The sequence below is a fragment of the Labeo rohita genome, chromosome 5 (assembly GCF_022985175.1).
Source record: "Labeo rohita strain BAU-BD-2019 chromosome 5, IGBB_LRoh.1.0, whole genome shotgun sequence".
Lineage (NCBI taxonomy): Eukaryota > Metazoa > Chordata > Actinopteri > Cypriniformes > Cyprinidae > Labeo > Labeo rohita.
The window spans coordinates 38,998,015-39,012,886 of record NC_066873.1 but is presented as its reverse complement, the minus strand read 5'-3'; the positions used below and the strand labels follow the sequence as shown (position 1 = coordinate 39,012,886).

The window sequence follows — 14,872 nt, the reverse complement described above, 5'->3', positions numbered from 1 at the left end:
GCTCTACAAGATCTCAGCCGAGAAATAAGGGTCTCATCTAGCGAAACGATCTGTCATTTTCTTAAAAAATAAATAAAAATAGATAAGTAAATAAAATTATATACAACAAATTCTCGTCCTGCACTAACATTATGTAATCAGGTTGGGAAAGTCACGCCTGATGTAGATGTGTAAAAAAAAAAGTGTTTACTAAACTAAGTGAACTAATTCTTTAAAGGTTTTTCCCCTTAAAAAAAAAAAAAAAATTGAAATTGTGCATATTGGAACAACAGATTTTGTTGTATAGTCTTTGTTTTGTAGTCTCTGAATTAAAACAAACAAACAAAACACACACACACACAAACAATATAGTACATTTTAAATACTACAATATAGTAAATTAAAAAAAAATAAAAAAAAAAAAGGGAGGGGGACTCAGAAAGTGCTTGTCAAGTTATATGATTAAGATAAGAAATTTCTGTACTTTAGAAGATTTTAAACTTTGTAGAAAAGTTTTAAAGCCTTTTAGATTGCTGAATTTAACTACTGAATTCATGATTTCAGATATGAGACATGAATACAAAAACTTTTTGGAGACCATCTTAAATCTTTGTCATCGACCAACATGCCTCTTAAAGGGGTCAATGGATGCCCATTTTCCACAAGTTGATATGATTCTTTAGGGTCTTAATGAAAAGTCCATAATATACTTTGGTTAAAAATTCTCAAAGGTTGTGTAAAACAACACCCTTTTTACCTTGTCAAAATGAGCTCTGCAAAAATCATCCCATTCTGAGAGATTGTTCCTTTAAATGCAAATGAGCTCTGCTCACCCCGCCCCTCTCTTCTCGCTGTGGAGTGACGAGCCTGTTTACTTTAACCGCTAAACTTCCTAACTAGCATGTTATTAGGAAAGGCAATCGTAAGGTTCATTTAAAAAAAAAAAAAAAAAAAAAAAAAAAAAAAAGCCCTTATACTCACTTCTACTGTAAATTAAGCTGGATCACAAATGATTGGTGCTAACATAGACTGATACATGTAGATCGGGAGCCGCCTTCCCTTCACAAACAAATGTAATCCATTGCATCTTCAGCAGCTCAGATCTCGGGAGTAAATGACGACCACTATGTTCAGCAACACACCTCAATCGCTTAATCAGATATTCTTGTCTAACTTACATCCCTGCTCCGGCATCGAAACAATGGAGGTCGGACTGTGACAGCTGATCTGAGGTAAGACACTCATGTCAATCAACTATCGTGGGAGCGGCCTCTGTGGGTGTGACGCCACACCGACAGGCATCTGAGAATGGCTCAATTTGAAAAAGGGGATATTATTTTTACAGATTAATTCTAAATCACTGCATGGAATTTTATCATTATAGGGTAGACGTGCACTGCCAACACACATTAATGTTCAAACAACATGACAAAGGGAACTTTGCATCCGATGACCCCTTTAAGTCTTCAACATTGTTTAAGATGCAAACAACACAGATTATCAGATCATATTTTACAGGAAAACATTTGCCTTTCCACATTCAATGTGCTACTTGTCATTTGCTTGTAATTTTTTTATATTTACTAGCAATCGCTGAGTGAAAGTTTCTATACCATTTGTGTGTGTGTGTTGAAAACATTCATGTTCCAAAGAAAACTGTTAAAACATTAAAATTACTATTTACAATTTATTCACATTTGTGAACCATAAAGCGCATTATAATACTCAAAATAAATGTTATATACATTTTCTCCCAAATTTAAAGGAGTTTGGGCTTAAGAGAAAATACAACAAAAATTCTCATGACAGCTCAGTATTAAATCAACCATCAATCCTCATCTTGGTTGACATCTCACATATTTTAGTAATACTACTATTCAAGAAATGACACAAATAGCATAAAGCCCAGATCTGGCATAAAGAGGCACATACAGAAAAACATCAGTGATTCAAGACACCAAAGGGCGTCAACCTAAGGCACCTAAGACGAAAGTGTACTTGTTACCACAGTTTGTTCTGAGCCGACCTGAACAATGTACATTGGTACGACACATTGCACTGTCATGCTGTTGAGATCAATGTCATCATCTGCTCCTGTTGCCATGGTGACCAGTGGGGCAGCCACGCTCACGCCCTCAGACAGAAAGGGACTTGATGGTGACTCCAGGGCCTGAGAATGAAATTGAGACGACATCACGGTGACAGCATGCAGAGAGATTGCAGAGGAAAACTTCCAACCAAAACCACTACCATTCAAAGTTTGAGTTTGTCTTGAAAGAAATTAAACCCTAAAACGGCTACTAGATAATATCTGATACACGCATTTCTAATGCCTCTAATTTGGATTACACCAGGTTTGTACTCAATCCGCTACACGCCTTTTGCTGTCTGAATGACAGTTCATATTTGTTTTAGAAAACAGAAGGCCTTTTATTGTCTGTCTTTTTGTGGAACTATTTACGTTTTTTTTTTTTTTTTTTTTTTGCAAAATAAATGTAAAAACACTGTAATATAATATAATATAATATAATATAATATAATATAATATAATATAATATAATATAATATAATATAATATATAATGTAATTTTACATTCACATAGAAAAGTTTTTACATTGAAATAATTTCACAATATTAACTTTTTTTTCTTTTTTTGATTTTTGATCAAATAAATGCAGCTTTGATGAGCATAAGAAACACTTCAATAAATAAATAAATAAATAAATAAATGAATGAATGAATGATCCCAAACTTTTGAATGGCAGTGTATATTATACATGTATAATATATAGATAAGGGTTACTTAATTATCCATATATAATTTTTCAGAAAAATTGTGATGAAATGTGAGCATCAAGGAACCTTTTAATAATCTTAATACTTTTAATAATCTTAATACTAGATTATATATTTCGCCCCCCAAAATAAAAACTACAAAGCTTCAATTATATTTATATACATTTTATAAGTAGCCAGTTATAAACATTTATCACTGGTTTACATTGCAAGCTATCAGAATTGCAATCTTAATATAAAATATAAAAAAAAAAAAAAAAAAAAAAAAAAAGAAAATTTACGCAACTGTGCTGAACTGCATATTTTTGCTCCTTTCAGGCCTCGGAGTAAAATTAAGCTGATTTTAACCCTTCACAATCACACAAATTTTTAATGAATATTTTAAAATAATAATAATAATAATAATAATAATAAACAATACTGCTATTTTACAGTGGGTTTTTGGTCAAATAAATGCAATCTTGGTGGCCATCAGAGCCTTTTTTTTTTTTTTTTTTTTTTAAACTTTTAAATTATGGTATTATTCCTACCGTATATTTGGCATCAGAACTCAATCTTAAAACACATTTTTCAGACTTCTAGAACTGGAATAAACAATTACAGAGAACTCACATCCTCCATGCTCCAGAGATCAGAACAGTCAGTCTCCAAGCTCGGGTAGTTGATTCCAGTCTCCAGCAAAACATCTGCATTCCCATTACTCTGCCCAAAAAAAAAAAAAAAAAAAAAAAACCCCAACAACACACACACACACTTGTAACAGTTCCTTTTACATCTTATATTGCAAAAGGGAACGAAGTGTAATTCAGGACAGAATGAGTGACACTGCTGTGCCCTTGACTCACAGTGGCAGAGGTGTGATTGAGCACCGCTGACAGGAGCCGAATGTACTCAGTCGCAGCCTTCAGCATGTCCACCTTACTAGGCTTTCTGTCTCGCGGCATCACCGGCACAATACGACGAAGGTATGAGAACATGCTGTTCAGGCTCCTCACCTGAGTGAAGCAGCACATGACAACTAACTGCCAAAATTTCAGGACAATTTGACTGAGCCAAATAAATAACCTGAAAATGGAGTGGAGGAACAACCTGGTCTACTCTATTATGGTAATTAGAATAGGGCAGAACGAGATCACTTTGACCAGGAACAGTCACCCCAAAATGATAAATAACCTCATTTACTCGGTGCCTGGAAAAGTTCTTTTAAAACAAAAATGAAGTTATATAAATAATAAATTAATTTAGAGACTGAAAATCTGAGATATTTAATTATATGCATGATTATAAAAAGCTTTCCTTTACACACGTTCATGAAAAAGTCATAAAGACTTTCTAGGACCATCTTGAAAATCCTTGTCACTGACCCAAATACCTTAAAATCTTGATTTTGATTAATCTTGAAGAGTGCATTCTGTAAAATGGTTAAAAACAACTGTTCATTTTGTAAAAAAAATAGTTATATAACTGAACACACTGAAATGTTATACATTAGAGAGCAGAATCACAGTAAACAACCATCATGGACTAAGTGAATGCACCACAATGCATCGGATCAACTCGTAGGGAAATGATTCAGCATCGATTTATGATTTTCCGAACACATCGCGATTCTTTCTCAAATCGATTCTAAGCTTAGTTTTGAACGGCAGATGGCACTGCTTGCTTTAGAAACAGCCGTGCTCTGCTTGTTTCCAAATACTTACACGCATTTGAACTTGAAATAATCATTTATACAATTTGAAAAGGTTGAAGCGAATTACAAGAGTGTTCACAGTGGGCTGTGTTTACAATAATTTCGCGTCAAAAGCATTCTGAGAAATTACATGACTCAGCTGAACGCACAACAGAAACAGAGGAGGAGAAGGGGAGGTGGAGGGATGAGAGCTGCTTATATAGGCTTGTAATAATGATTGACAGGACTTAATGATTAGGCCCCTCCTAAACCTACGTTTGGAACTTCATTAAAATCGAAGCTCAGAATCGATTCCAAAGATAATGGCGATGCATTCGGAAGATCTCAGAATCGATCCACGAATCGATGTATTGTCCCATCCCTACGAAAAATTCAGCTGGTCTCTCTAATTATTCACTTCAATTAATTTCCATAATTGCAAAATTATATATTTGAAACCCTAAGCGCATCCATTAAGAAAGTGCATATGCTTCACAATGGAAACAATTATCCAATACACCTTCGGTCTAAAAATCTACAACATTTAATTCTGTCAAAGCTGTAATTATTAAAACAGATATGCATTTAGGCAGGAAATACTAGTACAGTCAAGGCAGCAGGAGAACAATGTTCCAACTAATGCAGGAAAGCCTTTATGACACGGTTACTGGCCCTGAGACTTTAAATAATTAGAATTTTAATCAGATTAACAGCATGTAATGCTGAGGTTAACAGACTGAAAGGACTCTGTATGCTATGCAAAAAATAAAAATAAAAAAAGGCTTAATAGCAGCTGAAACAATAGCATTTTTTTATATAGATAGTTCATTTCATATAAAACTGGAAGCATTAATCCACAAATTCCAAGTCCTCAGTTATGGTGTCCCTTCCATCCCAAGTTTTTAAAGTTAGTGTACTTGGAGCTTTTACCATGGAGACACTGACAGTGAAGCATACTTAAAACTAAATGAGCCATGAGATAAAACAGAAGCGTTAAAAACAGAAACATCACTTTTAGTCAAGATTCTTCATATCTCACCTAAGCTCCTTTGGCAAAATTTGGGGAATACGTATTTTTATCGATACTTTTCGCAAGACAAACGTTTAAAATGACGTTTCCTTCACAGAACGCCTTCACCTTGTAAAACAGCACACTGACATCGACAGAAAATGCAAACCTGCGGCGCTTTATTCACCAAAAGAGGGCAGCAATGTACAAATGTGCTGAATAAATGATGCTTGTCGTGAACCTTGCACATACTCACCCGCAATCTCTCCTTTGCGTTTGCAAGCTGTCGTCTCTTAACAGCTTTATCCCGGTCCTCCGTATCGATATACTGGCCGTCATCCAAACGGACAAATTTACCGATATTCACATGAACGGGAAGCGAAGGTTCAGCGCTCTCGCGCAATAAAATATCGCCCATAAGCTCACGCTCCGGGACCTTCATGAGACCCACTATAGCCCTAAACTTTCTGCCAGCCATGTCACCTGACATTGATGTATTTTTATTATTATTATTAATTCAAAATGCTATATGACACAAACGCTCAGCATAGCACATAGCATCTCATACAACATCGTCAAAGAAAGATGCACGTGTGCAGAGATGAAGCATTGCAAATGATCATATTATAACATCTTTTGACCAACCGGCTAAATAGAAAAAATCTATTTCAAACTAGTGCCACCTGTGCGCCAAACTCCACCCCCTCCTAAGTAGACCACCTGTGATGAATAGGTGCAATAACAGTAATATCATTGCTAGATGGCAGTGTAGGGTAATAACAGCTTGTTCTCTGAATTACAGTTTTTCTCAATTGTTCCAAATAAAGTTTAATTTACAAAAAACCACTGGACTTACAAACATACTTTAAAAACACAAGACATTTCAGTGTTCATCCAAACACCTTCATCAGTTGTTTGGTGCACAGGAAGTAACTCTGGCAATTTATAGACACAAAGAAGTCACATGATCTAAACTACATGACAGATGATTATAGAATAAAATAATTATTCTGCCCCAGCAACCTCCTCAACATTACAGACTAAATTGGCCCTGGACAGGCAGCGGGGGTAAAATCCTCTTGCATGCCTGACCCAACCCTGGCACGCATCAACTAAAATACATAAGACTGCTTGTTTTCTTGCCCTTGCCCTTCCTATTTCTCTTCCACATTGTTGTTGTCGTCCTCCTCCTTCTTCTCCTGCTCTTTCTCTTTCACCTCCTACTCTTCGTCTTTGAAATTGCATATTACTGTATCCGCATACCGATATTGATTGAAAAAGACCAGATAGGATTCACAGTTACACTTTTACTAGTGGTCTGACAAAAAAAAAATAATAATAATAAAATAAAAAATAATATATATATATATATATATATATAAACATAAAAAATAAAATAAAATATAAATTTTATAGCACAGAGAACTATAGCACAGAGAACTATATACATGTAATGCAACTTGTTAAAAAAAATTAGAAAAATTTTATGATGTGCGCAAGTGACTAGATGATGTGGAGGTTGAACAAGTAGTTTTGAGAATTTTATTTCTGATCTGAGAAAAGCAACAAACTGTAAACTGACTTTGGCCCTTATATCTCCATCGAAGGTCCTGATTGATGTATGATAAATTTTGACTCCTAGTGTTTCCACTTGAATAATCGTGTGCTAATTGAGCTCAAACTTTGCAGACTTGAGTGAACAATATTGAATGCTAGTGCTTTCTAAATGACCACATGGTGTAAGCACTGAGAAATTTAGGGATTTGTGTGCAGAGTTTTGCAGTAACAGTTCACCAAATCTGACTCATGTGTTAAAGCAGGGGAATAGTGTTTATAGTTCAGGGAAATGGGTGTGCAGTTTGAAAAATGGCATTATGGTTTTGAAATTTTAGTTCAAAAGATTGGTTATAGTGTTTTAGCAATTGAGAACAACTGTAAATACATTTACTCTGCCGAATCTTATTTTATAATTTTGAAAAAGCTCTGTGAATGTGGTGTGATTACATGTGGACACTAATGTTAATATCATGATTTAGAACTATTTTAATTGAATGGGAAAGCGGGGCAAGTTTCCACATAAAGAAACTATCCCAGTGGATGCATGTCATTAATCAATCCAAAAAATTAACTATACAACGAAGATGGAATTGTGTTTTAGGACAAGGATATTTTTCTTAAGCATAGACACGCGTTTTATTTTTTACATGGGGCATCATAATTCTAAATTCAAATGATTTTAATATTTATATTATTATACAAATTATATTTAAGATTTAAACCAGTCTTGCTCATTTTATGGGTTTTTCCTTTGTTTACTAAATACTGGCAACTGATTTTAATTTCTGAACAGGTCTTTTTTGCAGCACACAAAATACAAGCATGAATACAGCAGATTGCATTTGCATAAACTTTGTATCTTCATTCATACATTGTTATTTCTTTATGCATTTCCTCGCTCTGATCTAGTAAAGGATACTACTTCAAAATCTTCCCACTTCTTCATTCATGCATTATGAGTGTCACTGGCCATGAACATATATACATTGATGATGATTGCACTTGCACACAAATAAGCTCATCATCCTTCAGGAAACGTTTTGTTTATCGCCTTTTTTGTTGATGTTGTTAAAAAAAATCCCTTATGAGCCAGTTAAGCGGAAATACATTTCTCTGTGGAGTCATTTGTGTAGTGCACTGTGATTAAAAAAATGATACTGCATACTTATACTTATGTGTTTTACTTACGTGAAGAAAAATAAATACATAATATTCTTTGAAATGTTCCGTACAAAGTTCATTCGTAATAACTGTGTAGGATATATTAGTGCGGTGAGAGGTTTGAAAATAATCCAATGTAAACATCCTGTTTAGCTTCATTACTTTGCAGGCAGCGTCATAAAACCACACCCAAGGCTAACACAACTCTTTGAATAGATGACCCAATGATGCATCACGAAATCACAAGGTCCATCAAGCAAATGATCTGAAGGAGTGGTGTAAGAATGAATACAGTATTGTCCAATTCAATTATCAGTCTTAAAGGAACAGTTCACCCAAAAAATGAAAATTTGCTGAGAATGTACTCACCCGCAGGCCTCAGTTTGTTTCTTTATCAGAACAGATTTGGAGAAATGTTGGAGTCCAAACAGCTGATAAATACCTCATAATTTAAGTAATGTATTGTGAAGTGAAAAGTTACAAGACGTTTTTAACTTAATACCATTGCTTCCAGCTAAAATAGAGTCCTCTGTCCATAATATTGCTTTCTCCATTGAAAAATTTGTCTTGTCTGAATCAGGAAAGAGATATGCACAGATCAAAAACAGCTGTTTAGAACAGCTATATTTCAGTGGGTTTTGATGTGAGAGAACAGTAGTGTAACAGTAAAGTATAAATCCTTTTTAGTTTAAATGTGCTCAGGTGAAAAGCCTTAACATGGTTCTGTTGTATTTGTTTTATGTTTGTTCTGAGAATAGACTTGATTTTCTTTTCCTCACCCGAATTTCCACAACTTTTAACATTCTAAATCAACATGTGGAGGCAATATATATAATATACTTACCGTGATTACACCATTCTATGCGTGTATGTCAATCAATATTAGTGCGCCACGCACAGGATAACGCAAGAACATTAGTTCTCTGCCAAAAGTTCGTCTGCATCAGTGTTCCCAAGTCCTGGGCTATTTTAAAACTGCTGCCGCAGGCTGTTTTTCATGGCCGCAGGTCGAAGTAACCCCAATAACATGATGTTATCCCCTGGCATGCGATTTTTACCAGGAGAACCCAGCCAAAAAACGTGTATTTTACCCCGCGTAACTCGATTTTTAACGGGGGCCCCCTCGAACGCAATTGGGCTAGTTTTGGGTTTTAAGTAGCAATTGGGCGGGTTTTGTTGTGAAAACCTGGCAACCATGGTCTGCGCTTGTTACAAAATGTTAATGTTACAAAATGTTTATCATATGCTAGCGCTATGGATCTGGCCCACCAAAATTCAAAGTTAATTGGGTCATTCTACAGAAATTTCCACTTTTGGTAAGGCAAGATGTCTTAAAATGTATTTCTTTTTCTAACATTTAAACTTAGATTATCTTTTGACTTTATGAATACACGTAAATGATAGCTTAATGATTTTTTTTTTATCTTTTTTGTGCATTTATTTACCCATAAGGAAGGTAACACCAGTGAATTTTCATGAAAAATGCATTTTACAAAACAGCTGCTGCAAGGTATCAAACCACATGTTGTCAATCATGGTATAGGCTACTTACTAAATTAAGTAGTTCAATCCATTTGTATTCTAGTTTTTTACAATTCCTTAACAATAAAGCAATGACTTAAACTAAAAACGTCATATGAATTCATGAGATAAATGAGAAACATTCTGATAACTGAAAAGAGACAGTTGACATATCATGGGCCTTTCTTCATGGATGTTCAGGAAATAGGAAAAAAAAAAAGAAGTCAAGTTTCGAGAAGTCAAGATAACATCAGTGTGTTTTGTATTTCAAAATAATTTTTGTTAAATGCTAACACCAGTGACATAATTCCAGGGCACCACTACTTTCATTATATATTTTAGAATATCTATTTAGCTTTACCTTTTTTTTAATGCCATTTACATCATATATTTGATAGTTATAAATACATTATTATGATAAATGGTAGGAAAAAAACAAAAAAAAAACAAAAAAAAAAAAAAAAAAACTGTTTTTGACCTCAAAATAAAGCACTTTCTCTCTGTATATCACTGTGGGGACGAGCAGTTTTGTGGTGCTTGGAATTCAAAATAATTAATTAAAAAACAAATATTGCCACTTTGATAGCTCAAGGAGATGTAATTGTTCAAATAATATATTGTTTCATTTTAAAACATAAATTGCAACCCTAAAGTGTTTTTCAAGTGTAATATTTCTGTAAAAGCTAGGGACAGAAAAATGGACATTTCTATAGAATGACCCAATAGGAAATAAATTCCATTTTTTTTAGCAAGCAAACCAAGATGCCTTTGAAGAAAACTGATTTTATGACACAAAAACTGAAACAATTCAAAAAGTGGGCCCATGTATTTCAATTGTTCATGCAAGAGGCTGTAGGTGTCCTATAATTTTTGTGAACAATTGAGTCACATTTGTAGGCTTGGAATCTGATCAGCTGCTGTCTTACATTAATGCGCCTGTGGGATGTTAGAAACTCAATCCATGTTAATCTGATAACAGAGGACCAGCTCTGTCCAAAGACATTCTGTGAATTTATAATCACACTAATTCACAGGCAATATGTATAGTGTTGCAGGTATTTCAGAAGTGTGTCTCAATGATAAGCAGAAACTTACTGACCACACTTGTCACTTGGAAAACAAATTACCTTTGTACAGCACCCTTGTTGCTTTGGATAAATCTCAGATTATGAAAGACAGTGACAAAGTATATGTAATTAGAATTACTATATATAAAATCTTGCAACAAATCCCATGGCTAGCTTTAGACTGTAACAGATGGTCACACAGTTTTTAATAACTCTCACTTTACACATGTTTTCAATGATTTCTGATCTTATAAACTCTGTGTTTGGATCTATCACGTATGAGCTAAAACATCAAACCTCCCAAATGTGTGGGTGGACAAACACAAGATCGGAAAACTGTTGCTGTGAAAAATAAAGAAGTCATAATGAAACCATTACTGGTAATGCTATATTATGTAATACGGTCTGAAGGAGACGTGCCTAACTGCACATCTACAGAAGGCCATGTTATACAGACAATTTATAGGTTATATGACAAGCCCCATATGTTACAATAATTAATTAATTATAAATTCTTCACAAAATACTGCAAAAAGTAATTTTTTATTTTTATTTTCCAGTACAAATATCTAAACATTCTTGAACAAAAAAGAAACAGCTATTTGAGAAACAAAATGACATAAGATATTAAGTTATGTTTTCTAAGAGGAAAAAAAAAAAAAAAAAAGATTAATATTAAGAGAATTCATGCTTAAAGCAAGAGAGAGAAAAACAGTGAGGTAAGAAAAAGTATTTTCATAAGTTTTCAAAAGTTTATTTTTCTTACTCCATCAACAGATTTTTTCTTATTCTTAAGTTAAAACTCACTTAATTTTGATTTTTTTTTTTTTTTTACAGAAAACAAAAGTGCTATTGAGCCCTTAATCTTGTTGAAGCCTAGACCAAATGTACATTTTATTCAAGTATTCTTAAATACATCCAATAAACTCTACACATTTTTAAAAAGTGAAAAACTGCACCCCACTGTGTTTGAAATGATCTAGAAATACAATAATATCAACTGCATTTTTATCTCTTTCTTGATTCATTATCAAACCGCCAAAATTAAGACGTTTACAAAAAATTAAATGCAAAATATAAATTTATTATTTTATTTTTAAGAAAATTGCTAGACAACACTCAATTCCATATTTACACTACCAGTCAAAAGTTTTTGAACAGTAAGATTTTTAATATTTTTTAGGCTCACCAAGCCTATATTTATTTGATTACTGTTTAAAATAACTGTTTTCTATTTGAACACATTTTCTGTGATCAAACATAATTTTTCAGCATCATTACTCCAGTCTTCAGTGTCACATGATCCTTCAGAAATCATTTAATATGCTGATTTGCTGTTCAAAAAACAATTTTTATTATTTTTATTCTCAATTTTTATAACAGTTGAGTCCTTTTTTTCCAGGGTTCTTTGATCAATAGAAAGATCTACAGATCAGCATTTATCTTTATATACTATTATATTATATTGCACACATTATAAACTATACCAGTCAGTATAACTTATAAGTTATAGTAGTAATACTTAAAAGATGCTTTAAATTGATCAAAATTTGTAATGTTACAAAAGATTTCTATCTCAGATAAATGCTGTTCTTCTGAACTTTCTATTCATCAAAGAAACCTGAAAAAAAAAAAAAAAAAAAAAAAAATCAACATGAAATTATGTTTTCAACATAATTTCAATAATTTTTTTTGAGCAGCAATTCAGAATATTAGAATGATTTCTGAAGGATTGCGTGACTGGAGTAATGATGCTAAAGAAATCAGCTTTGAAATCACAGGAATAAATTACATTTTAAAATATATTCAAATACAAAATAAGTATTTTTAAAAAGTAGATAAAATTTTACAAAAGTAAAAATATACATATTTTTTTTTATTTATAGTGGGGGTGCCTAGGTTGGTTGAGAGTCTGGGTGGGGGGGGGTCCCAAAGTTTTTATGTAAAGTTTCACACACACCTTCATCGCGGCCAATCAGCGGCAAGAATCTCAGTGACGCAAGGCTCCTCAAATTACTAGTGTGTGAAGTGGGTGGAATTAAAAGTGACATCATTTCGCATCATCATCTTACCGGATAGCGCAAGTCCAAGAAAGAGTTTGAGAAACTTGAAGAACATGAGCACGAGCCCCAAGTGACTTACAATTAGCTCAGAACACATCCAACACACTTAAGAAGTTTAAGAGACCCCAAGCTGACCGAAGACGATGATCGCCTCTCATTTACTGGCATACTACTTCACTGAGCTTCACCATGACCACGTCCAGAAAGTAAGTACAGCAGCCGGCTCGGGCTAAAAGCCGGCAAATCGACATCTCACATGGTATTTTGACTTAGTCTGGCCGGAGGATAAGCGGAGATCATTATCGGTCAATTACGATGTTCGTATGTTTGTCTGTTTGTTATTACTGTAGGTCGTTCACATCCTTTTTACAACTACACGTGTTTGTGACAGCGAGGTCGATGTTACATCACTTAACACAAGATAACAGCGGTATCCTACTGATATAACTTTGGGGTGCTATGGGTAATAAATATTCTGTTATATACATTTCCTGTTCCTAATTCCCCGAAATCGTGTATTTTACCTCGTCGCATGAATTCCGTGCGTCAGCCGCAAACAGTCAGTTTCCGCATTTTTAAGAATATGGAGACTTACGAGTAGCCTACGTAACTAGTTTGGGAGTTGGTAGCTGCTCCTTGGTAGCCTTGAATGATATTCGTTTCCGTTTATATTTCTGTTATAACTTTCAGGCCGTCAGTGTGAAATTATGGTCTTTAAATAAGTTAGGCTAATAATAATAAACATAAAAATTATATTGGTTAAACTAGCTGGGTGAGTTTTCGTGGCGTTTCCTGCCACGACGTACCTTTTACTGAATGAGTGTTGCTCCGGTAACCTGAGACTCTAGCGCCCTGCTAGTCACGTGCGTCATTCCTCATCTCGGAACTTCAAGTATATTATAACAAAACCCTGCAGTGACTTTTGTGACCCTGGACACGCACGTAGCCACACTTAACCGGGGACATCTAGCTTCTGCTATTTTCTTTAATGTCCTCAACACATTTCAGACAGGCAGATGACATCTCTGGAATTGGCAAGATGTTTTCTTACTTAGATATTTATATCATGCTCCAGTACTCCCACACATGCCACCTTTTATAGTGTTATGTGCTAAAACATAATTTGTGTTCACACAGTAGCAGAATAGCCTACAGTTGACAGCGCTGTTTTAGAGCGTCAGCTACCATTCTGTTATGACCTCCAGAACTCACCTATGTTTGGTTAAAGAGGTCATGACATGGATTTTTAAAAAATTATTTTAATATGTTACTTATAATGTTAAAGGTTTTTTTGCACGAAAAACTATGTAAAATATACAAAATAAATGTGGAAAAATGATTATTTTCAATCCTCTTTCTGACCCTCTGTCTAAAACAGCCTGTTTTAAGGGGCGGGTCTTTTAAGGCTTGTTAGGAATCTGTGACTGTTATGATTGGCTCTCGTCATTGCATAGGAAACGGTATCAACGCCCCCTTGCTATCCACAAGTTTCCTATGCCCCATGAGACCTTGCGTCCAAAGTGGGAGCGACTTCCGGTTCAAAGTAAACAAGCGGGGCGTGACACTCATTCATTCAACAGTAGACAGGAGTGACGGGCAAATGAAGCCTCGTGAAGCACCGAGAGTTTCCTCTGACCGTTTCGGGAAAAACGTCAAAGCTTAGAGAGTGTCGAAAGCAGCGCAATCTGGTGGTTAGTAAGAAATAAAGCAGCCAAAAGCCTGTGAAGCTCCGTCGAAAGAAGCACAATTTCCATAGATCGATCCATGTTATATGCACAAATAAAAACCTAACTGTGTGTGTGTTTGTTTGTTGAATTTCTGACTCTGATAAATTAATTTACCCATTGAACAGTGCCATTAAATGCAAGTACGAATATCAATATGATGTAATAGAAAAATAATGTACACACATATATCAATTGCATATGGCATATATTTAATTTTTCTTATTATTACTTGTATGACTTGGTATTAAAAATGTAATTATTAAATAGGTCCCAATGAAAATGTACTCGCAAAGTAAGATTTGGGGGTCGAACATTAGGA

At 34.4% G+C, this 14,872-nt stretch overlaps 2 protein-coding genes across 2 annotated transcripts in view; one reads left to right on the top strand and one right to left on the bottom strand.

The window, feature by feature from the left end:
* Positions 1-1,671: 1,671 nt before the first annotated feature.
* Positions 1,672-6,088, bottom strand: figla (folliculogenesis specific bHLH transcription factor). Its single transcript, XM_051109322.1, has 4 exons — positions 5,714-6,088; positions 3,622-3,771; positions 3,389-3,478; positions 1,672-2,149 (listed from the first exon to the last, which is right to left on the bottom strand). The coding sequence occupies exons 1-4, from the start codon at positions 5,945-5,947 to the stop codon at positions 1,961-1,963; spliced, it is 663 nt and encodes a 220-aa protein (XP_050965279.1). The 5' UTR covers positions 5,948-6,088; the 3' UTR covers positions 1,672-1,960.
* A 6,726-nt stretch (positions 6,089-12,814) lies between these two features.
* hk2 (hexokinase 2) overlaps positions 12,815-14,872 on the top strand; it is a 61,741-nt gene continuing 59,683 nt past the window's right edge. Inside the window, exon 1 of the mRNA XM_051109321.1 lies at positions 12,815-13,032. Within this exon, the coding sequence (XP_050965278.1) occupies positions 12,970-13,032 (63 nt within the window). The 5' untranslated portion in view covers positions 12,815-12,969. The remainder of the gene's footprint in view (positions 13,033-14,872) is intronic.